This window comes from Mytilus edulis, chromosome 8 (genome assembly GCF_963676685.1).
Source record: "Mytilus edulis chromosome 8, xbMytEdul2.2, whole genome shotgun sequence".
Lineage (NCBI taxonomy): Eukaryota > Metazoa > Mollusca > Bivalvia > Mytilida > Mytilidae > Mytilus > Mytilus edulis.
In genome coordinates, this window is record NC_092351.1 from 73,362,224 (window position 1) to 73,389,486 (window position 27,263).

At 31.1% G+C, this 27,263-nt stretch overlaps 1 protein-coding gene across 1 annotated transcript; it reads left to right on the plus strand.

Moving 5' to 3' along the window:
* On the plus strand, positions 1–26,881 carry LOC139484330 (ankyrin-3-like). The gene is made up of 8 exons (XM_071268068.1): positions 1–6; positions 428–526; positions 6,972–7,070; positions 7,499–7,597; positions 8,572–8,670; positions 24,500–24,598; positions 25,577–25,675; positions 26,744–26,881. Exons 1-8 carry the CDS (start codon positions 1–3, stop codon positions 26,879–26,881), a joined length of 738 nt encoding a protein of 245 aa, XP_071124169.1.
* The last annotated feature ends 382 nt before the right edge of the window (positions 26,882–27,263 follow it).

A 27,263-nucleotide genomic window follows, 5' to 3' on the forward strand; every position in this document is an offset into this window, starting at 1 on the left:
ATGGCTGTAAACTATAATGTATATTTTTGGATTAAGTTAAAATAATACCAAAGCAAAGAGTAACATTGTTTGTTTATCCGCTTAAACAACATAAAAAGAACAATTAAAGCAACATGAACAATTAGCATGGATATGCCTAATTACCGCTATTTTGTGTAAGGTGAACCCTGACGAATTCCAGGATGTTCCCTATTATCTTTCACGTGCTGATATTTTACCATGTCGCTTGTCCCATAGTGCCATCAGAGAAAAAAATGTGTCCTTTTTAAAAAAATAATGATTTAATAAGAATCCTTCTGTAGTAAATTGTCTGAGGATCCATTAAGAATAATACACTTTCATGAACATGCTTCAAAAAATTTAAAATCAATAAATATATCATAAAAAAATATTTTAATGCTAATTTGTATGTTCATTGCCATTATAGGGCAATACACCATTACATATGTCTGCTGCAAATGGTCACAAGGAAGTAGTTTCTATTCTACTTGACAATGCTGCAAATCTAAATGCAACAAATGTGGACGTGAGTAATAAGTAAAAGAAAAAAGGAAAATCACAAAAATACTGAATTCAGGAAAATTCAATCGCAAAGTCCCTAATCAAATGGCAAAATCAAATGACAAAACAAATCAAACGAATGGACAAAAACTGTCATATTTCTGACTTTGTACAGGCATTTTAAGATGTAGAAAATGGTGGATTGAACCTAGTTTTATAGTGCTAAACCTCTCACTTATAAGACAGTCGCATCAAATTCCGTAATATTTACAACTAAATAGTGATGTCTTATTTAATATCTTTCTTATGAACTAACAACTTTATGACCCAAATTACAAACTGTATAATTGTATATTGCGGTATCGACTTAACACTTTTAAAATACGATCATCATTAATTTGAAATGTTTAAACGCTTTTACAACCTGAAGAGAATGATTAACAACAATTATCATGGAGCTGTATACTAAACATGCTAAATATTATCTTTTTATGAGACGGCATCTGGAGAGTTTCGGGATTTTTACTTTTTTCTATGATGTGCTGCTTTTTAATCTCATGTGATTTGTAACGTTATGCCACAACTAGCATAACAATAAAACAAATAAAGGCAACATTAGTATACCGCAATTCGAAATTCATAAATCGATTGAAAAAAAAAGAAATCTGGGTTACAAACTAAAACTGAAGAAAACACATCATATATAAGAGGAGAACTACGACACAACAGAAACACATAATTAGTATGTTAAACGAACTATTATATATCAATATCCATATTCCTTACTTGGTTCAGGACATTTTAAGTAAATTTACCATCGGTGGGTAAACTCACAATCCTAGTCAATTAGGATTGGAGTCGAGTGCACCTTCCACTAGCGGGACTACAACTCACAATCTCAGTGTTGACAGTTTAATAATACAAAAGTTGAAATACTTACACCACATGGTCACCGCGGTTCCTTGGTGTATATCAATTAGTAGGTAGGCCAGCAACTTAGAATTTTCCACGAATATTATATTACCGACTGTGACTTTAGAAATATATAACATCGAATCAAGAGTCCGAAGAAGATGTATCTTGGATTATCGTTGTGCACAAGTGTCACAGAAAATTACCATTTCTTTATATTTTGGAAAAATCAATAGCAGGATGAAGGTGTTAGTACAATCTTAAGTTCTGTAAGGCATCGCATAGTTAACTTTGGGATTTAAACTTATGCCTTTCCTGTATTGATGTATAATCTGATGTCAAACTGCAATAAAATGAACTAGCCTTTAAATAAACTTAAGTGATGTCAATATAAAGACTGTCTTTTAATCCAGTAATAAAGATACACTTTCACAATTATGCATCAAAAATAAATTAAAATAACTTATCACTAAAATGTAATATTTTGAAAAATCAAATGATATCATCACTGCAGGGTTCTACTGCCCTACATTTGTCATCGAATAATGGACACAAGGAAGTAGTTACTATTCTGCTAGACCATGCAGCAGATCCAAACATAAAAAATACACACGTGAGTTTTAAGTTATGTCCTGGCAAGTTCCTCAAGAAAAATATATCTTATCCATGAAGAAGGCAAATATAGTTTACTTTCATTTTTCACTGTAAATAAACTCATCATAGATAACATATGATATTAATCAGAAACTGAGTATTTAATTAAAACCTTTGATAGAAAAGAAGAATACATGTATTGCCAATTTTAACAGTTATATTAAACTTATTCTGTTGATTTTTTATATCGTTTATTTTGTCTTTTTTGATGAATTTCAATTTTTTGAACAGTTCTTTTTACTTGTTCTAATTACGGTTATCGATTTTTTAAGTCAATTTTTGCATTTATAATAAAGAATAATGGTAAACATCAAGTATTATGCAAACTGGGTCAGATACCTATAAGTAAATTATATGCTATTTTTCTGGAGTGTGAAATTGTTTTTTTGTTTAACCCATTTTATGAATACACCCGTATTATAACAGCCTTTTGTCATCACAGGCTATTTCCTAGTATTTATAAACCTGAAAATCATAAACGCCATTTTCTTAAATTGAATTATATAAATAAAGGTATTGATTTTATTAACTTGTCTAGCATATTCAATGACTCTTCCGTCTATAGCTTAATACCTCCATATTTTGATAATATAGAACAATCCATTATTTCATATTCTTATAAAATAAACGAGCAGAAATTTGATTTTTAATTATGCGTCAATTACATCAGACGTCAATATAAAATAAATAATATCAAAATAATATTCCTTCCACTTGAGACTTCGTAACATCTAGTTTTAGATATGTTCCCTATGGTCATGTTATTACAGGAGACCTCAACATCATCGAAGACCGTGAATTCATAACTTTTCTAAAGAAAGGACCGAAATACCGTCCTACATCTATAATAGATTGGAAACAGTGTCGTCAGGTCATTAAAGTCGCTCTGTCTGCCTACTGTAAAAATTGGTGCAAACGTGAAAAATCTTATTAAACATCTTAAGACAGTTATTTGAATAAAATTATGAATACTGTTAATATTCGAATATCTCATTTAGAAAACAATTCTGAAATTAATAATAGGATCGAAGATATTCCCATTTCTAGAATAAAAAATAGACTCAAGGTACTCACAGAGCGATTTGTGTTCGTACCGGCAGACAAGGCAGCCAATAATGTAGTAGTGATGTGACGCATATATTACACGGAAGTTCTTCAAAACGAAATTATCAATTCCTCTACATTCAGGCCCATACGCACCACAGAGAGTCAAATCGTTAACAAGCATACCACTGCCACTACCCAGCTTAAAGCATATTCCGAACATATACTGGTTCCCGAAATTACACAAAAACCCATTTAAATGCTGTTTCATTTCTGCAACGAGTAAGTGTTCTACTACTAATCTATCAGTGCTTCTAACTACCTCTCTTACTACTATCAAAGAACTGATTATTAACTTTTGTAATAAAGCTTATGAAAATAATGGTATTAATTATTTTTGGAGTGTTAAAAAATCTTTAGAGGTTTTAGATAAAATACATGCTTTTGATGGTCTAATAATTCTGTTGATTTTTCTACTCTGTACACTACACCTTTACACAATCTTATAAAGAGAAAGTTTTTGTATTTGATAAAATGGTCTTTCGGAAAATCTCATTGTAATTTTATTTGCTGTAACTCGTTTAAAGCCTTTTTCTGTGACGAAAAAGGAAAGTATGCTAGATACACTTACTGGAAATGTGAGGATAAGATTGAAGCTTTAAATTTTCTGCTAGATAACATTTATGTACGTTTCAGCGATAAAGTGTATCGTCAGGTAGAAGTATTCCTATGGGCACTAACTGTGCCCTTTTAATGGCAGATTTATTTCTACATTGCTATGAATCTCAGTTTATAACCAAACTCAGTAAAGACTCATCATTGTTATATTTGGTTGATACATTCAACAATACCTACCGTTATCTGGATGATATTTTTTCGTTAAATAATCCAGAGTTCTCTAGATATACTTTCGAAATTTACCCAAAAGAACTTACCTTAACTAAATCAAACATAAACAGCAGCAGTTGCCCTTTTCTAGATTTAAATGAAATTTCTAACGGGAAATTACATACTAAAATTTACCACAAAAGAGACGATTTTTCATTTCCTATTGTTAATTTTCCTTTTTTTAGACGGCGATGTGCCTTTGGCTCCATCATACGGTGTTTATATATCCCAGCTCGTTCGGTATGCCCGTGAATGTTCTGATGTCATAGATTTCAACGAACGCAATCAATGCATCACTGGGAACTTAATGTGTCAGGGATTTCGATACCATAAATTACTTAAAACTTTTACCAAATTCTTTCATAGATACAAAGATTTGATAAGTAAATTTGGCTGTACCTGTAGAAAATTATTAAAAATGGTATTTCACAACCTAAATTTTACGGTAATATTGTACTTAAAGCGCGAAAAACCACTATGTGATCCGTGTAAACTCATCGAACCTTTAAACAAACTTATAAGTAAGGGTTATCGTACAAATATTATAATTAGATCTCTGAGTATAGCATTGGCAATAATATCGATTTTGTCATTAGCAAATTAAAACATAACTAAATTGTATCTTATTTTGAGGCGGGATGCATAGAGACACACACACGTTAATTTTTATCTCTAAAGAAGTCGCTCCTCACTATCCTATTCTACCTGTCGATACAATTATTTTTGGCATTGCACAAAGTCATGTCTTCTCTGACTGTACATGACGTTAAAATACTTAATCCCTGGGAGTGTTTTAGTTGATTTTGATGCATGATTTTTTTTTTATTGTTTTTGGCTTTTAACTAGCTGTCAGTAACTGCGAGTACTCTCAAATCGTACTTTCTTGTTAATTTGACCTGTTGATTCTAGTTGTAATGCTTTTTTGTTATTTTATTTTTATATGGATATTGTCTATATACCATCTTTGATTATTTGGAATATCTAATAATTTTCACTACCTTGTACTAAAATTGTATGAACATCAAAATTTTTCTCCTCAAATTTGTACAGGGAAGTTTTATCTAGTTCTTATTGTATAGATTTATTGTTAATATTCACCCCATATGTATCTAGTGTTAAATTAGGTATTTATTTGACAGAACTTTCTTTGTATTCCTAAATATTGGAAAATTTTATATACACAGAAGTAGTATACCTAAAACGACAAACTTATTTTTCATTTACCCGTGTATATTATGAAAACCGGGTTTTTTTCAAAAGTGATTATTTTCTAAGGGTTATTAAGTGTTTCGCGGTGGTGTCTTGCCAAGGCTTTTTTCCCCTAATATTTTATTAATTATGTATTTGCATTCAGGTATCGCAGGACAGATTTATTCGTTCATAGTGTGTTAGTCTACGTTTTTTGATTGAGTTAAGCCTTTCAATTGATATTTTATCGTGTGTTTTTCTATGTTGTGGTGTTATACTACTGTTTTAGAAAAAGGGAGAAGGTTTGGTACCATTAAAACGTTTAATCCCGCTGCAAATGTTTGCACCTGTCCTAAGTCAGGAATCTGATGAGCAGTAGTTGTGGTTTGTTTATGTAATTTATACGTGTTTCTCGTTTTTGGTTTTTTATATAGATAAGACCATTGGTTTTCCCGTGTGAATGGTTTTACACTAGTAATGTTGGGGCCTTTTATAGCTTATTGTTCGGTGTGAACCAATGCTCCGTGTTGAAGGCCGTACATTGACCTATATGGCTTACTTTTAAATTGTTATTTGGATGGAGAGTTGTGGCGCTCACACCACTTCTTCCTATATCTATGTGCATATTGTTTACATTGATATCTGTTGTAACCCTTCAGTAGGGGTAGTAAAGAAAATCAGTGTAAGTTTAAAATCTGAAAAGTTCAGGGCATAGTAGTGCATATGAACTTTAAATTCTAGGATAAGATTTTTTTCAAAACTTCATAGTAAAAGTGGTACAGTTTTATCCGTAAAAGGAGTATCCTATGGGAAATTGCATTGTCAATATTTACAGAAAAGCAACCTTAATCCGAACGGTGTAAAACATAAAAAAAAACATGAATATGAACAACAAAACATTTGAGAATTCAAGAAGGAGACAGTAGTACAACAATAAAACAAAACAAAACATACACAATGTAACTTTATAAAGCAAATACCTTATTTATAAGCAGCAACATCAATCGGTTTTGAATATAACAGCCTGAAATTTATAACAATTACTTTGCCTGGGAATATGAAAAATGGTGTGTATCCTCATCTTCACTACAATTGCCATATTGATAAACGCTTTGACATACACAAAAACAAGAAGCCAATGAAATACCATAACTTATATAATTGCTATACGCCTTCTTAATTTTTAATCGATAAACTTACTTTTTTTAATTATGATCAATTTATATAGTTATAAATTGAGTTATGCTCCACTCATATATTCCAAATATAAACAAATTTCTTTTTACTGAGATATTTGAATCCACGAAGTGCTTATCTAAATTTAATTATAACGATTATATATAAAAAAACAAACAATGCGTTTAAAACGATTTAACACCTAAAAGTGCACGAACCGATAATATGGACAATAGCCAAACATTTACAATTCGGCAAGTAAATGCTTTTTTCGAAATATTAGCCGTCAAGGACTTTCAGAAGCAAAGTCTCCTCGGAAAAATCATTAAAACAATAAGAGGGAAATCCTAGTTTAAAAATCTCCTTTGCAAGTCAAAAAAAAACCGAGCTCGGGTTTTTTTCAAATTTCCTAACACATGATTTTGTATATTATTTTTCTCAATTGCTAAATCACGAATGATTTGAGAAACTTACATAAAATAAATACGGTCACAGATGTAAATGTTTTCGTCGTATACGGTAAGAGAATAACAAGTGCATGACAATGATATAAATATATCACTCAAGTTAAATGACTCGAACTATCAAATTGTATCATTGCTGCACAGGACTGGACAGCACTACATTTGGCATCAGTAAATGGTCACATGGAAGTCGTCACTGTTCTCCTTGACCATGCTGCAGATCCCAACGTAAAAACTGCAGACGTGAGTATATTTATATAATTTTTTTATACTTCAGTAAGGATCAATAATTTTGGTTTGGGAGCAACTTTGAATCAAACTTGATAAACGTTATATCGAAACGTTTAAAGGCTTCTACAACCCGAATAGAAATATTTGAACAATCAGCATTAACGAATCAAAAATCAAAAGTCGCATTTGAAAATCAAAAAAAGAAAGAGTTCGGTTAATTTTTTTTTAATTTTCTAACACATATTTTTGTATATTGTTTTTTTTTCAATTGCTCAACAACTTTATAATAGATTTGAGAAACTTACATAAAGTAAATGAAGTCACTGATGTAAAACGTTGTCGTCGTATCCGGTATGCGAATAAAAAGTGCATGACAATGATATAAATATATCACTTAGGTTAAATGATTCGAAATATCAAATTGTATTATTGCTGCACAGGGCTGGACAGCACTAGATTTATCATCAAAGAAAGGACATATAGAAGTAGTTACTGTTCTCCTTGACAAGAATGCAGATCCCAATGCCAAAGATGCAGACGTGAGTATTAAATTAATGAGTTAATTCATGTTATGTTTTAGTGAAAATTAGTCCCTACACCTGGAGAAGACTTTCACATTTCCTGTAATCTATGATATGAATCAGAACTGAGTATCTAATATGTTTTATTGAAATGTCCAACAAAACAGTAGTATAAATGTATAAATCTTCTTTCTGTGAATACGAAAACATTTTAAAGTTAAACTGAACATTTTTAACATGTTAGACATAAAAATGTAAAATATGAATAACAAAACGTTGGTTATTTATTAATGAAACAGTTTTACAACAATGAAACAAACACAAAAATAACCATATAATGCATTTACAGTATTTATTAGCATAAAAATCGAGCGGTTTTGAACGTAACAGCTTGAAAAATTAAATAAACTGTGCCTGAGAATGGTAGAAAATAGTTGGAACCTGACCTCCATTTAAGTTTTATTATTATTTACAAAATGGAAATTTACTATGAGAAAGCAAAATTAAATTTATTTCTGAAGCTAATAGTTTGAAGCGTGTGACAGCATGTGTGACTTATAATTATCTAGGGCGGATTAACCAACTCCAGTTGTTACGTATGATCATTCATATAATTTTGGTTTGGGATCAACATTAATCAAACTAGATAAAAGTTATAATAAAACGTTTAAATGCTTCTACAATCTGAACAGAAGTATTTAAACAATCAGCATGAATGAATAAGAAATTAAAAATCTCCTTTTAAAGTTATAAAAAGATAGAGTAGGTTTTTTTCATCAAAGTTCCCAACACATGCTTTTGTATATTTTTTTTTTCTCAATTGCTCAACCACTTTATGATTGATTTGAGAAACTTACATAAAATAAATACGGTCACAGATGTAAACATTTTCGTCGTATACGGTAAGAGAATAAAGAGTGCCAATGATTTAAAGATATTACTAGTTAAAAGTTAAATGAATCGAAATATCAAATTGTATCATTGCTGTACAGGACTGGACAGCACTACATTTGGCATCAGACAATGGTCACATGGAAGTAGTCACTGTTCTCCTTGACCATGCTGCAGATCCCAACGGTAAAACTGCATACGTGAGTATATTCATATATTTTTTTTTTATTCTTAAGTAAGGATCAATGATTTTTGGTTTGGGAGCAACATTGAATCAAACTTGATAAACGTTATAGTTAAACGTGTAAATACTTATATAACCTAAAAAGAAATATTTGAACAATCAGCATAAACGAATGAAAAAATAATAACAATCGCCTTTGAAAATCAAAAAAAAAGATAGAGTTCGGTTATTTTTTTGTTTTTTTTTTAATTCCCTAACACACGTTTTTGTATATTGTTATGTCAATTGCTCAACAACTTTATAAATGATGTACGAAAAAAATACAAAAGTGAGTAATAAGTTAATGAGGTTATGTCGTGTCATGTTCCTCAAGAAAATTCATATCAAGGAGGCAATTGTAGTTTACTTTCATTTTCACTGTAACATATGATATTAATCAGAAACTGAGTATTCAATTAAAACCTTTGATAGAAAAGAAGAATACATGTATTGCCAATTTTAACAGTTACATTTCACTTATTCTGTTGATTTTTTATATCGTTTATTTTGTCTTTGTTGATGAATTTCAATTTTTTTAACAGTTCTTTTTACTTGTTCCAATTACGGTTCTTGTTTTTTTTAGTCAATTTGTCAATTTTTGTGAAATTCTTTTTGGAATAGTTACGTTTTAGTAGTTTCGGTCATTGCTGTCGTTATATTTTTCTTAGATTGTATAGACTTTCCCTCTTTTGTTTTTTTACTTGTTCAGTTGATTGATGTCGTTTGATTTTTTCAGTGTTGATGCAATTCTCCTTTAAAGCTCACTTGTTCCAAAGGGCCTATTGAGCGTTTCTCATCACTTCGCGTCCGTCGTCCGTCGTCAGTTGTCCGTGATTAACAACAATTAGCATGGAGCTGTATACTAAACATGCTAAATGTTATCTTTTTATGAGACGGCATCTTGAGAATTTCAGGATTTTTACTTTTTTCTATGATGTGCTGCTTTTTAATCTCATGTGATTTGTAACGTTATGCCGCAACTAGCACAACAATAAAACAAATAAAGGCAACATTAGTATACCGCTATTCAAAATTCATAACTCGATTGAAAAAAAAAGAAATCCGGGTTACAAACTAAAACTGAAGAAAACACATCAAATATAAGAGTAGAACTACGACACAACAGAAACACATCATTAGTATGTAAAACGAACTATTATATAACAATATCCATATTCCTTACTTGGTACAGGACGTTTTTGGTAAATTTACCATCGGTGGGTAAACTCACAATCCTAGTCAATTAGGATTGGAGTCGAGTGCACCTTCCACGTGCGGGACTACAACTCACAAACTCAATGTTGACAGTTTAATAATACAAAAGTTGAAATACTTACACCACTTGGTCACTGCGGTTCCTTGGTGTATATCAATTAGTAGGGAGGCCACCAACTTAGAATTTTCCACGAATATTATATTACCGACTGTGACTTTAGAAATATATAACATCAAATCAAGAGTCCGAAGAAGATGTATCTTGGATTATCGTTGTGCACAAGTGTCACAGAAAATTACCCTTCCCCTATATCTTGGAAAAATCAATAGCAGGATGAAGGTGTTAGTACAATCTTAAGTTCTGTAAGGCATCGCATAGTTAACTTTGGGATTTAAACTTTTGCCTTTCCTGTATTGATGTATAATCTGATGTCAAACTGCAATAAAATGAACTAGCCTTTCAATAAACTTAAGTGATGTCAATATAAACATAATAAAGACTGTCTTTTAATCCAGTAATAAAGATACACTTTCACAATTATGCATCAAAAATTAAATTAAAATAACTTATCACTAAAATGTAATATTTTTAAAAATCAAATGATATCATCACTGCAGGGTTCTACTGCCCTACATTGGTCATCGAAACATGGACACAAGGAAGTAGTTACTATTCTTCTAGACCATGCAGCAGATCCAAACATAAAAAATACAGACGTGAGTATTAAGTTATGTCCTGGCAAATTCCTCAATAAAAATATATCTTATCGATGAAGGAGGCAAATATAGTTTACTTTCATTTTCACTGTAACATATGATATTAATCAGAAACTGAGTATTCAATTAAAACCTTTGATAGAAAAGAAGAATACATGTATTGTCAATTTTAACAGTTACATTTCACTTATTCTGTTGATTTTTTATATCGTTTATTTTGTCTTTGTTGATGAATTTCAATTTTTTTAACAGTTCTTTTTACTTGTTCCAATTACGGTTCTTGTTTTTTTAGTCAATTTTTGTAAACTTCTTTTTGGAATAGTTACGTTTTAGTAGTTTCGGTCATTGCTGTCGTTATATTTTTCTTAGATTGTATAGACTTTCCCTCTTTTGTTTTTTTACTTGTTCAGTTGATTGGTGTCGTTTGATTTTTTCAGTGTTGATGCAATTCTCCTTTAAAGCTCACCTGGTCCAAAAAGGCCTATTTAGCGTTCTCATCACTTCGCGTCCGTCGTCCGTCGTCAGTTGTCCGTCGTCCGTCGTTTTATTTTACAAAAATCTTCCATCTGAAACTACCGGGCCAAATTTAACAAACTTGTCACAGTCATCACCTGGGATTTCTAGTTTATAAAATCTGTCCGATTATCCTTCCTGCCAACAAAGATGTCCGCCATAGATAAAAATAGAACATAGGGGTAAAATAAGTTTGTTGGCTTATATCTATGAAACCAGAGCATTTAGAGCAAATCGGACTAGGCAAAATTGTTTAATAGTTCATGGTATATCTGCCCTACAATTTTCAGACAAATAGGAAATTTTGCAGTTTTTGGTTATTATCTTGAATATTATTATAGATAGACATTAAATGAAAAGAGCAGAACTGTTGAACAAAGTAAGATCTACAAATAACTCAACATGGCAGAAATGGTCAATTGACCTCGCAAGGAGTTATTGTCCTTTGTAGTAAATTTTTAATAAGACTTTGTACATTTTTATTATATTATAAAACTCTGAAACTACTGAGAAAAATCTAACCACACTTGGTTACAATCAATATTAATGTATCTAGTATACAAAATGTGTCTAATGACCCATCCCTCATGCCAATCAAGATGATCGACATGGCTACAAATAGACCATAGAGGTAAAATGAATTCTTTGGCTTATATCTCTGAAACTAAAGCATTTAGAGAAAATTTGCCATTTGATAAAAAGTGTTTAGCACAGGTGAAAATCTATCTGTCCTGAAAATTTCAGACGAATCAGACAAGCTGTTGTTGTTTTTCTGCCCCTGAATTAGTAAAAGTAAGGAAAGTGCAGTTTTTGGTTTTATCTTGAATATCATTATAGATAAATATAAACTGTGAACAACAATAATGTTCATCAAAGTAAGATGTAGAATAAGTCAACGTGACCAAAATGATCAATTGACCACAAAAGGAGTTATTGCACTGTATACACAAATTTAACTTTTTTCGTAAATTTTTGTAATCTTTTTAAAAAATCTGTTCCTGATGCCACAATCAGCATTAGGATATCTAGTGAAAAATGTGTCCAATGACCCTGCCTACCAATCAAAATGACAGAAATGGCTAAAAATAGAACATAGGGGGGAAATGCAGTTTTGAAACTAAAGCAAACGTGTAAAACCTGCATTATTCCGTGAATCAATTGTAAATAGAAATATCAGGTGAGCGACACAGGCTCATTGGAGCCTCTAGTTTAATTTGCCTAGGAGTTCGTTTTTTTTTTTGTCATATTCTTTTTTCCTTCAAAATGACAAAATCGCTTTGCTTAAGGTTGCACTTTGTAAATACAGCTGTTTCTCAAACCATGCCTCTTTTGGGGAGATCTAGAATATTTCCACAGTCCTGTATGTAAAATGCAACCTATATAGTGTGAAAAAAGAGAACTTTCAGAATTTTAGCAAATTTGCTTTATCTCACAGATTTTAAAGAAATTAACTCAAATATAAAGTTTTATAAATATTTCATGAAGATTGATAGAATCCTGGACCTTAGATATGATGACTCAGCATAAATTCACAGATACTCTCTGAATTTTATTTAAGGGGTGTTTGTGTCCTGTCGATAACCCAAAAGTAAGCCGTAACACCGAAATCTGCTTTTTTGTCACCACGGCATTTTAAGTTCTTGATATAGAAAACAGTAACAATGCTTTGAAGTTATGCAAAAATCAGATGTTAAATGTAGTAGTCATCTTTAAAACATTTTAAGTGAATTAATATCTCAGACTGGTATCTGCATACATACAACTATTGAAAATATGGCTTTGTTTGAACACTTCTAGTATATTTATCAGGTAAATTGTGTCAGATAAATGGTTACAGATGATACTGTTGTGTCAAGCATTTTAAATTGACCATTTGAGGTAGAAAATGTGAACTTTAATTGACAAATATGCATACAGTAAGATATGGACTGGAGACAGAGGCAGGATTGGATACTTTAATACAATCTCGAATGTTGTAATGATTGACTGCTAAACATAACATTTATAGTATTCTGATATGCTTTCAATATGTTATCAAAACAGTTTTAAACAGATTCATATCAGAAAATATGCAAATAGGGCAAGCTGGCAATAAATAAAATCTTGTTTTCAAATTCTTTTAAAAATTGAAACAGGGGAGGGGGTATAAAATGATCAGTAAAAAAAAACTTCGAGTATACACAGTGATTTCTTCAAGGCTACATTTCTGATAAATCAGTGTTAATGTAAGAAAAACTAATTTAAGAGAGTTTTCTATTGGAATAAATGTTTGTATAGGTTGCACTTTGTAAATAGAGCTGTTTCTTAAACCACGCCTCTTTTGGGGAGATCTAGAATATTCATAGAAAATTAAATTTGTTTACATACTGGTTCCCAGTTATGCTCTCTGTGTTCCATCTCATAGAGACAAAACTTTAGAATGTTACCAGTAAATATACACAAATATTTACTGCAGGGTTTGTTACTCGTCCTGTGTGGATGCAGTAGAATGGTTCCCCGTGCTTGTAGGGTATGCCCTTATATTTTTGGATGTATTCATACTCATCCATGCGTGCTTTGTCATTATTGCCCCCTGCTATGGTTTAACTAAGATTTTTTACAACCTCTGTTTTTGCCCTGTGTTTGTTATATAATTCAGTTTTGTTATATTTAAATCTTTACGTCGGGCCTCTTAAAATAGTTTTTATAACAGTTCTTTACTGCATTCCCTATTATTCCCTATCCCGTAACTGTGATCCTCATTCAATGTTACAACCTAAGGTCTTTTGTATTGTTCCTATACACCTATTTAATAATCATCATGTTACGGAATGGAAATTTTTTTATTAACAACACAACTTCTACTCAGCAGGCACTCAACGTTTAATAAACGTTGAAATGAGGTTGAAATGTGATCAACGTATATTCAACGTTGAAACAACGTAACATTTTCAACGTTGAGGAATAAACCAACGTTCAACGTTGAATTAATGTTGATCATTTCAAAGTTGTAATTGGAACGTTGATTCAACATTGAATCAACCTTAACTTATTTACTCATAGTAGGCCTATATAAAAAAAAATCATTATCAGAAAGGTTAAGTATATGCATAACTGCTTAGAAGTATTTATTAATAAAGAAAAGAATGAAAAAGAGTTTTGGGTTTCACAAAACAGTATAGTACTAACTATTGGTCATTATTTCAACTTGAGTTTTGCGTCACCGTGACGTGCATAAATAAACGTATTGGTAATGCCACTACAGCCAGATTATTAAACAAAAATGCACAAATCCACAAATTTTCCCGTGCAATGCCAAAAAATGACTAACCTGTTTAGATTAACTTCTCAAAATACTATAAGGTCAACAATGAACGGGAGAACCTTTTCGCTCTTCTCTTTCTGTGATATTACCTGAAAGACTCAAAACATTATATATGTGGTAACTTGAACCCAACCTAAGTGTGGTATTCAATATGTGGGACAGACGGTACGAGAATATTACAGAAGAAATCAAGAAGACCTCTACCGCTTTCGTAGACCCAAAAAATGCAAAAGTTTAGTATAACAACATTAAGATAAGCATAATCACAATCTTAAATATATAAAATTCCAACCCCTCGAAACCGTTCAGAAACAGCCAGGAGAATCACACAAGCAATTTGAAAAAGCACGCGAAGTTCGCGAATTGTTTTGGATAAAAAGACTTCAAACAGCTTATCCTCTCGGTCTCAATGACAAAATATTAGGGCAAGGGAACATATCTAAAACTTCTATCGATGTTATTAATATTGTTGATAAAAGACTTAGAAATAATAGGTTTCATTGTAAACGCAAAAACCGTAATCAACGCATTAAACATCGTATAAATTATACACTTGCTGATCTGTCATCTATTATAAAAAATAATGGTAAACATCAAGTATTATGCAAACTGGGTCAGATACCTATAAGTAAAATATATGCTATTGTTCTGGAGTGTGAACCTTTTTTTTTACCCATTTTATGAATACACCCGTATTATTACAGCCTTTTGTCATCACAGGCTATTTCCTAGTATTGATAAACCTGAAAATCATAAACGACATTTTCTTAAATTAAAATATATAAATAGAGGTATTGATTTTATTAACTTGTCTAGCATATTCAATGACTCTTCCGTCTATAGCTTAATGCCTCCATATTTTGATAATATAGAACAATCCATTATTTCATATTCTTATAAAAAAAACGAGCAGAAATTTGATTTTTAATTATGCGTCAATTACATCAGACGTTAATATAGAAAATAATATTCCTTCCACTTGAGACTTCTAAACATTTAGTTTTAGATATGTTCCCTATGGTCATGTTATTACAGGAGACCTCAACATCATCGAAGACTGTGAAGTCATAACTTTTCTAAAGAAAGGACCGAAATACCGTCCTCTATCTATAATAGATTGGAAACAGTGTCGTCAGGTCATTTAAGACGCTCTGTCTGCCTACTGTAAAAATTGGTGCAAACGTGAAAAATCGGATAAAACATCTTTAGACAGTTATTTGAATAAAATTATGAATACTGTTAATATTCGAATATCTCATTTAGAAAACAATTCTGAAATTAATAAAAGGATCGAAGATATTCCCATTTCTAGAATAAAAAATAAACTCAAGGTACTCACAGAGCGGTTTGTGTTCGTACCGGCAGACAAAGCAGCCAATAATGTAGTGGTGATGTGACGCATATATTACACGGAAGTACTTCAAAACGAAATTATCAATTCCTCTACATTCAGGTCCATACGCACCACAGAGAGTCAAATCGTTAACAAGCATACCACTGCCACCACCCAGCTTAAAGCATCTTCCGAACATGTACTGGTTACCGAAATTACACAAAAACCCATTTAAATTCCGTTTTATTTCCGCAGTGAGTAAGTGTTCTACTACTAATCTATCAGTGCTTCTAACTACCTCCCTTACTACTATCAAAGAACTGGTTATTAACTTTTGTAATAAAGCTTATGAAAATAATGGTATTAATTATTTTTGGAGTGTTAAAAAAACTTTAGAGGTTTTAGATAAAATACATGCTTTTGATGGTCCTTATAATTCTGTTGACAGTTATAATTTTTCTACTCTGTACACTACACTTTTACACAATCTTATAAAGAGAAAGATTTTGTATTTGATGAAATGATCTTTCGAAAAATCTCATTGTAATTTTATTTGCTGTAACTTTTTTAAAGCCTTTTTCTGTAACGAAAAAGGAAAGTATGCTAGATACACTTACTGGAAATGTGAGGATAAAATTGAAGCTTTAAATTTTCTGCTAGATAACATTTATGTACGTTTCTGAGATAAAGTGTATCGTCAGGTAGTAGGTATTGATATGGGCACTAACTGTGCCCCTTTTATGGCAGATTTATTTCTACATTGCTATGAATCTCAGTTTATGACCAAACTCAGTAAAGACTCATCATTGTTATATTTGGTTGATATATTCAAAAATACCTACCGTTATCTGGATGATATTTTTTCGTTGAATAATCCAGAGTTCTCCAGATATACTTCCGAAATTTACCCAAAAGAACTTACCTAAATCTAACATAAACATCAGCAGTTGCCCTTTTCTAGATTTGAAAATTTTAATTTCTAACGGGAAATTACTTACTAAAATTTACGACAAAAGAGACGATTTTTCATTTCCTATTGTTAATTTTCCTTTTTTTAGACGGCGATGTGCCTTTTGCTCCATCATACGGTGTTTATATATTCCAACTCGTTCGGTATGCCCGTGTGTGTTCTGATGTCATAGATTTCAACAAACGCAATCAATGCATCACTGGGAAATTAATGTGTCAGGGATTTCGATACCATAAATTACTTAAAACTTTTACTAAATTCTTTCATAGATACAAAGATTTGATTAGTAAATTTGGCTGTACCTGTAGAAAATTATTAAAAATGATATTTCACAACCTAAATTTTACGGTAATATTGTACTTTAAGCGCGGAAATCACTATGTGATCCGTGTAAACTCATCGAACCTTTAAACAAACTTATAAGTAAGGGTTATCGTACAAATATTGTAATTAGATCTCTGAGTATAGTTTATATTGGCACTAATATCGATTGTGTCATTAGCAAATTAAAACATAACTAAATTCTATCTTATTTTGAGGCGGGATGTATAGAGACACACACACGTTAATTTCTATCTCTAAAGAAGTCGCTCCTCACTATCCTACTTCCTGTCGATACATATATTTTTGGCATTGCACAAGTCATGTCTTCTCTGACTGTACATGACGTTAAAATACTTAATCCCTGTGATGTGTTTTAGTTGATTTTAAACTCTGATGCATGATTTTTTTTTATTGTTTTTGGCTTTTAACTAGCTGTCAGTAACTGCGAGTACTCTCAAATCGTACTTTCTTGTTAATTTGACCTGTTGATACTAGTTGTAATGCTTTTTTGTTATTTTATATTAATATGGATATTGTCTATATACCATCTTTGATTATTTGGAATATCTACTAATTTTCACTACCTTGTACTAAATTTGTATCAACATCAAAATTTTTCTCCTCAAATTTGTACAGGGATTTTTTTTATCTAGCTCTAATTGTATAGATTTATTGTTGATATTCACCCCATATGTATCTAGTGTTAAATTAGGTATTTATTTGACAGAACTGTCTTTGTATTCCTAAATATTGGAAAATTTTATATACACAGAAGTAGTATACCTAAAACGACAAACTTATTTTTCATTTACCTGTGCATATTATGAAAACCGGGTTTTTTTTCAAAAACGATTATTTTCTAAGGGTTATTAAGTATTTCGCGGTGGTGTCTTGCCAAGGCTTTCTTTTAACTTGTATTTTGCTTTTTGGCCTTGAATGTTTGTCCCTAATATTTTATTAATTATGTATTTGCATTCAGGTATCGCAGGTCAGATTTATTCGTTCATAGTGTGTTAGTCTACATTTTTTGATTGAGTTAAGCCTTTCAATTGATATTTTATCGTGTGTTTTTCTATGTTGTGATGTTATACTATTGTTTTAGAAAAAGGGAGAAGGTTTGGTACCATTAAAACGTTTAATCCCGCTGCAAATGTTTGCACCTGTCCTAAGTCAGGAATCTGATGTACAGTAGTTGTCGTTTGTTTATGTAATTTATACGTGTTTCTCGTTTTTTTTGTTTTTTATATAGATTAGACCGTTGGTTTTCCCGTTTGAATGGTTTTACACTTGTAATTTTGGGGCCCTTTATAGCTTATTGTTCGGTGTGAGCCAATGCTCCGTGTTGAAGGCCGTACATTGACCTATAATGGCTTACTTTTAAATTGTTATTTGGATGAAAAGTTGTTGCACTCACACCACATCTAAATTTAAACTATGAAAAGTTTAGGGCATATAAACGTTGAAAACATGCCGCACAGCCCTATATTTTGACCTTTCAAAAAATTGTAGCGCATATGAACTTTAAATTCTAGGATTTTTTTCAAAACTTCATAGTAAAAGTGGTACAGTTTTATCCGTAAAAGGAGTTCCTATGGGAAATTGCATTGTCAATATTTACAAAAAATGAATATGAACAACAAAACATTTGGGAATTCAAGAAGGAGACAGTAGTACAACAATAAAACAAAACCAAACATACACAATGTAACTTTATTAAGCAAATACCTTATTTATAAGCAGCAACATCAATCGGTTTTGAATATAACAGCCTGAAATTTATAACAATTACTTTGCCTGGGAATATGAAAAATGGTTTGTATCCTCATCTTCACTACAATTGCCATATTGATAAACGGCATCTTAATTTTTAATCGATAAACTTACTTTTTTTAATTATGATCAATTTATATAGTTATAAATTGAGTTATGCTCCACTCATATATTCCAAATATAAACAAATTTCCTTTTGCTGAGATATTTGAATCCACGAAGTGCTTATCTAAATTTAATTATAACGATTATATATATAAAAACAAACAATGCTTTCAAAACGATTTAACACCTAACAGTGCATGAACCGATTATATGGACAATAGCCAAACATTTACAATTCGGCAAGTAAATGCTTTTTTGGAAATATCAGCCGTCAAGGACTTTCAGAAGCAAAGTCTCCTCGGAAAAATCATTAAAACAATAAGAGGGAATCCTAGTTTAAAAATCCCCTTTGCAAGTCAAAAAAAAGACAGAGCTCGGGTTTTTTTCAAATTTCCTAACACATGATTTTGTATATTATTTTTCTCAATTGCTAAATCACGAATGATTTGAGAAACTTACATAAAATAAATACGGTCACAGATGTAAATGTTTTCGTCGTATACGGTAAGAGAATAACAAGTGCATGACAATGATTTAAAGATATTACTTATTAAAAGTTAAATGAATCGAAATATCAAATTATATATCATTGCTGTACAGGGTTGGACAGCACTTCATTCGGCATCAGCCAATAGTCACATGGAAGTAGTCACTGTTCTCCTTGACCATGCTGCACATCCCAACGTACAAAATATAGACATGAGTATATTCATATAATTTTTTTATTCTTAAGTAAGTTTCAATGATCTTTTGTTTGGGAGCAACTTTGAATCAAACTGGATCAACGTTATAATTAAACGTTTAAATGCTTCTACAACCTGGACAAAAATATTTGGGCAATCAGCATAAACGAATGAAAAATTAAAAATCACCTTTAAAAATCATAAAATGATGAGTTCGGTTGGTTTTTTTTTATTTCCTAACTCACGTTTTTTGTATATTGTTTTTTTTTTTTGCCATTGCTCAACAACTCTATGATAGATTTGAGAAACTTACATAAAATAAATACAGTCACAGATGTAAAACGTTCACGTCGTATACTGTGAGAAAAAAAGTGCATGACGATGAGTTAAGAATATCAATAAAGTTAAATGAATCGAAATATCAAATTGTATCATTGCTGCATAGGGATGGACAGCACTACATTTATCATCAGAGAAAGGACACATCGAAGTAGTTACTGTTCTCCTCGACCATGATGCAGATCCAAACGCAAAATCTGCAGTCGTGAGTATATAGTTAATGATTTTATTCATGTTATGTTCATGAAAAAAACTAGTGCCTTTACCTGATGAAGACTTTCACATAACCTGTAACCTATGATATAAATAAGAACTCAGTATTTCGCACGTTTCATTTTAATCTCTAACAAAACAGTATTATAACTGTATAAACCATATTTCTGTGAACACGAAAACCTTTTTTTACTAAAAACTGAACATTTTAAACATGTTAGACACCAATATGTAAAATATGAATAACAAAATGTGTGATTATTTTATTAAAAATACAGCTTCACAACAATGAAACAAACACAAAAATAACCATATAAATAAAATTTAGAAAGGAAGTGGGGAATGTGTCAAAGCGACAACAACCCGACCATAGAGCAGACACCAACCGAAGGCCACCAATGTGTCTTCAATGTAGCGAGAAACTCCCGCACTCTTAGGTGTCCTCCAGCTGGCCCCTAAAAAAATATGTATACTAGTACAGTGATAATGGACGTCATACTAAACTCCGAATTATACACAAGAAACTTAAATTAAAAATCATACAAGACTAACAAAGGCTAGAGGCTCCTGACTTGGGACAGGCGCAAAATTGCGGCGGGGTTAAACATGTTTATATGAGATCTCAACCCTCCCCCTATACATGTAGCCAATGTAAAAAAGTAAACGCATAACAATACGCACATTACAATTCAGTTCAAGAGAAGTCCGAGTCCGATGTCAAAAGAGCGTAACAAAAGAAAAAAAAGAAAATGACAATAATACATAAATAACAACAGACTATTAGCAGTTAACTGACATGCCAGCTCCAGACCTCAATTAAACTGATTGAACGATTATGTCTCCATCATATGAATATCAGGCACAATCCCTACCGTTAGGGGTTTAGTATCATACTATCATAAAATATATGAGAAGAACATAACCCGTGTCATGCCAACAACTGTTTTTGAAATAAATGTATTTAGTTCCGATGCAAAGTCCCTATAAGTGAATCAATATTAAAGCCAAAATATGCAATCTTTAATGACTGACAACACTATCGTCACTGTATCCCTTCTTAATAAGTCTGTTTAAAGGTTTTGTAAGCTTTTGAGGTGAATACTGACATTTTTGTGCTTTGTGAAGAATATCACCATAAAAGATTGGATGTGAAATAACTGAACGTATAAGATGTCTGCATGTTGAGTTATATTTACGAATTATTACCTTATACCGATGATAAAATTTAGTAAATGTTTTGACTAGTTTGTGATATCGACAACCCTGGTGTAATGATTTTTCAGTAATACATAAATTTCTCTCGCTAAAATATAATACATTGTTACATACACGAGTAAATCGTACAATTTGAGATATATAAACACCATAAGATTTGACAGGGGAACGTCACCATCTAAAAATGGATAATTAACGATAGGAAAGAAAACTCATCTCTTTTATCATAATTTTTTGTATTAATCTTTCCGTTAATGATAAAAATATCAAGATCGAGGAAAGGGCTTTATTTAAAGTAAGTTCAAAAGGATAAATTTCTTTAGTATACATAGTGAAGTCGTCATTATTGAGAGCCAATATATCATCCAAATATTTAAAAGTATTGTTAAATTTTTGTATCAAATGTTGTTTCGATGGGTCTTTGCTAATTTTAGCAATAAATTGCAACTCATAACAATACAAACACAGGTCCGCAATAAGTGGTGCACAGTTAGTCCCCATTGGAATGCCAACAACTTGACGCGAACAAAGATGTTATCAAGTAAAAATTCAAGCGCATATATAGTATCAAAGCATGTTCAATTGACATAGTTCCTTTGTTTATTGCTACTAAAAAATGACCTAAAAGAGTTTGAACATATGTACTCGCATTCTGACTTTTTAAATGCCCAGTTAATTTTGGATGTGAATTTTTCTTGATAAGAATATGAGGCAAAGTGGTATATAGGGTAGACGAATCAAAACTTTGAACAGATTCAAAATCACCAATATATGCATGCAATTTATCAAATACTTCCAACGAGTTTTTGACACTCCAAAAGTAATTAATTCCACTATTTTCAAAGGCCTTATTTGAACAATTTATTATCAGGTTTTTGTTATTGTACCAAGTGTACTAGTAAGTAAAATAGACAATTTAGTAGTGGAACAATGGCTTGAAGATGAAATAAATCTATATTTGTAAGGTTTTTTTTTGTAGCTTCGGAAGCCAATACAAAGTTGGGACTTTCATTGTACATTTTTTTTTGGTTCTGCTTGTAAAGAAGTAGCTGAAACTTCGTGTTTGTTACAGATGTCGTTTTATGAAAATGAAGTATGTTGGAATGTTGGTGAATTCGTGATTTCCTTTTGCAGAGCCTCAATATAAAATTTACGTCAAACAATAATGATGTTATTAGCAGCTTTATCAGCCGAGACAAAAAGAAATTCCTTGGCTAGTTCTTTCAGTTTATGTTTGATACTCGAAATAGGGTTTTTATGGTTGTTGTTAAGTGTAAAATGTTCTTTAAAATGTTGTATTCGAATATCAACTATCTTCATTACGGAACTAAAAAAAGAGTCCAAAGATTTTTGTCAGCTTTTTTCCTGTTTTAACCATTTCAAACAGTAGTTACGGAGTGAGTCGTGGATGATATTACGACACTCATTCCAAATAATAATTGACGGGGGACGATATTTAGGTCCTTTACTGAGGAATGATTTTAACTCTCGGTCGCGAACGATGTTCAGGTCTCCTAGTATGACATGGGAAATGGGACCACAAGTGTATTCGGAATTACTGCAATTACATGACATAGGTGTATTTTTAATAATAATTAACTCTTTACACAATTGGCTATTATTAAACACATATTTTCGGGTAGATTTCTTGTAAATATAACAAATAAGAGGGAATTCAGTATTATAAAAATATCCAGGAATTTGGTCTTTAACAGAATGGTCGTTAAAAATACCGGCAATATTTACAAATAAAAACCTTTATTGACATACTTTATTTTAATAAAATGTTTTTTATGATCTTCAGGGCGATCAATTTTGGGAAACAGTTTAGAATAATAATATGCCATTATAATTTGAACGATTTCATACTTAGGACTGTAATATTAGTTAAGCATTTACAGTATTTTTAAGCATACAAATTGAGCGGTTTTTGAATGTACATGTAACAGTCAGAAATATGAAAAACTGTGAATGAGAATGTTAAAAAAAAGAGCTAGAACCTGACCTCCATTTAATTTTTATAACTATTTATAAAATGGAAATCTACCTTAAGAAAGCAAAATTGAATTAATTTCAAAAGCAACTAATTTGAAGCGGGTGACAGCCTGTGTGACTGATAATCATCTAGGGCCGATTAACTTGATCCAGTGGTTACGTATGTTAATTCTTATGATTTTTTATACTTAAGTAAGGATCGATAATTTTTTTTTGGGATCAACTTTGAATAAACCTGGATAAAAATTATAATAACACGTTTAAATGCTTCTACAATCTGAACAGAAATACTTGAACAATCAGCATGAATGAATAAAAAATTAAAATCTCCTTTTAAAGTAAAAAAAGATAGAGTAGTTTTTTTTCTTCAAATTTCCTAACACACGTTTTTGTATATTGTATTTCTCAATTGGTCAACCACTTTATGATTGATTTGAGAAACTTACATAAAATAAATACGTCACAGATGTAAACGTTTTCGTCGTATACGGTAAGAGATAAAGAGTGCCAAGGATTTAAAGATATTACTAATTAAAAGTTAAATGAATCGAAATATCAAATTATATATCATTGCTGTACAGGGTTGGACAGCACTTCATTTGGCATCATACAATGGTCTCACGGAAGTAGTCACTGTTCTCCTTGACCATGCTGCAGATCCCAACGTAAAAACTGTAGCCGTGAGTATATTTATATAATTTTTGTATACTTCAGTAAGGATCAATAATTTTGGTTTGGGAGCAACTTTGAATCAAAATGGATAAACGTTATATCTAAACGTTTAAATGCTTCTACAACCCGAATAGAAATATTTGAACAATCAGCATTAACAAATGAAAAATTAAAAAATCGCATTTTAAAATCAAAAAAAGAAAGAGTTCGGTTATTTTTTTTTTTATTTTCTAACACATGTTTTTGTATATTGTTTTTTTTTTAATTTGCTCAACAACTTTATAATAGATTTGAGAAACTTACATCAAGTAAATACAGTCACTGATGTAAAACGTTGTCATCGTATCCGGTATGCGAATAAAAAGTGCGTGACAATGATATAAATATATCACTTAGGTTAAATGATTCGAAATATCAAATTGTATTATTGCTGCACAGGGCTGGACAGCACTAGATTTATCATCAAAGAAAGGACATATAGAAGTAGTTACTGTTCTCCTTGACAAGGATGCAGATCCCAATTCCAAAGATGCAGACGTGAGTATTAAATTAATGAGTTAATTCATGTTATGGTTTTAGTGAAAATTAGTCCCTACACCTGGAGAAGACTTTCACATTCCCTGTAATCTATGATATGAATCAGAACTGAGTATCTAATATGTTTTATTGAAATGTCCAACAAAACAGTAGTATAAATGTATAAATCTTCTTTCTGTGAATACGAAAACATTTTAAAGTTAAACTGAACATTTTTAACATGTTAGACATAAAAATGTAAAATATGAATAACAAAACGTTGGTTATTTATTAATGAAACAGTTTTACAACAATGAAACAAACACAAAAATAATCATATAATGCATTTACAGTATTTATTAGCATAAAAATCGAGCGGTTTTGAACGTAACAGCTTGAAAAATTAAATAAACTGTGCCTGAGAATGGTAGAAAATATTTGGAACCTGACCTCCATTTAAGTTTTATTATTATTTACAAAATGGAAATTTACTATGAGAAAGCAAAATTAATTTTATTTCTGCAGCTAATAGTTTGAAGCGGGTGACAGCATGTGTGACTTATAATTATCTAGGGCGGATTAACCTGCTCCAGTTGTTACGTATGATCATTCATATAATTTTGGTTTGGGATCAACATTGAATCAAACTAGATAAAAGTTATAATAAAACGTTTAAATGCTTCTACAATCTGAACAGAAGTATTGAAACAATCAGCATGAATGAATAAAAAATTAAAAATCTCCTTTTAAAGTAAAAAAAGATAGAGTATTTTTTTTTTCTTCAAATTTCCTAACACACGTTTTTGTATATTGTATTTCTCAATTGCTCAACCACTTTATGATTGATTTGAGAAACTTACATAAAATAAATACGGTCACAGATGTAAAAATTTTCGTCGTATACGGTAAGAGAATAAAAAGTGCATGACAATGATTTAAAGATATTACTTATTAAAAGTTTAATGAATCGAAATATCAAAATGTATCATTGCTGCACAGGACTGGACAGCACTACATTTGGCATCAGAAAATGGTCTCACGGAAGTAGTCACTGTTCTCCTTGATCATGATGCAGATCCCAACGGTAAAACTACAAACGTGAGTATATTCATATATTTTGTATTATTCTTAAGTAAGGATCAATAATTGTTGGTTTGGGAGCAACATTGAATCAAACTGGATAAATGTTATAATTAAACATTTAAATGCTTATACAACCTAAATATAAGTATTAGAACAATCAGCATAAACGAATGAAAAATTAATAATCGCCTTTGAACAATAGAAAAAAAAAGAGTTCGCTTGTTTGTTTTTTTTTTAAATTTTAATACACGTTTTGTATATTGTATTTCAATTGCTGAATAACTTTATGATTGATTTGAGAAACCTACATAAAATATATACGGTCACAGATGTACAACGTTTTTGTCGTATACGGTAAGCGAATAAAAAGTGCATGGCAATGATTTAAATATACGTTTAATGATTCGAAATATCAAAATGTATCATTGCTGCACGTAAACTATCAAAATTCTTATTATGTTAGATTTTTGAGGAAGTGTTTGTTTTATTTTGTTTCTTTTCTGTTGCATTTTTCGCATATCAGCTGATTTCAGCGAGTCTTAATGTCGGCTCCTTGGTTACGAAATGTCAATTTTGAATTTGACGGTTCCTTACGAGATACATGTTAATAACAAATTGCAAATCTTGGGTTTGAGTATTATATTATTAAATATATTTTTTTCTAGCGGTTATTTACTAAATAAGTAATGCAAGCTACATATTTATTGAAATGTTTAAGCATTATCTAATAGGGAGTAAAAAAGAACAGCCACACATACGGCATACACATCCTCGCTGCAGTTTTGTTATTATTACTGAATTTGTCCTAATAGAATCGAAATAATTCATGGAAGCCATAGTTTTGTTGGAACATTCGGCACAATTGACTTTCAGAAGCAAAAGTTCGAGAAACCAAAAGGTAAGGAAAAAACTGTCATATACGCTAATATGAAGAAAACTATTTTTCGATGAAATATCATTGAAAAAAATCAACGAATTTGTCACCATACCATAGTAATCAAATTTGATCATTTAAATCAATTAAGTTGGACACAATTAGTTACATAAACATGATACAAACTCGAATAATTGTAATGATTTTAGGGATGGTTAGCACTTCATTTCGCAGCTAAATTTGGATACATAGACATTGTAAGTGAATTACTCCGTAGAGGAACAGATGCAAATGCAGAAATATCAAAAGTAAGTGTCAATCTGAAGCTTGCAAACAGAGATTTCTAGTTTTTTGCTCATTTTCGAAGCAGCGTGTTTAATGTTAGTAATGCTCTCTGCTTGGTTTTGACTAATTCTCTAGACCAAATAAGGTTTATAAAAAGAAAAATGATTCAAACAATAAGATCGAAATACTATTTAAATCACATTTTTAATTTATTTTAATTTCTTCACGCATGTTTGATATGATATTTTTGACAATTGCTCAGCCGTTTGAGGAATAAATTTTAAAAATCACACAAAAAAATATGATCACAGATGTAATACGTTTTCATCGTATACGGTAAGAAAAAAGTAAAAACATAAAAATACTGAACTCCGAGGAAAATTCAAAAAGGAAAATCAAAAATCAAAAGGCAAAATCAAAAGTCCAAACACATCAAACGAATGG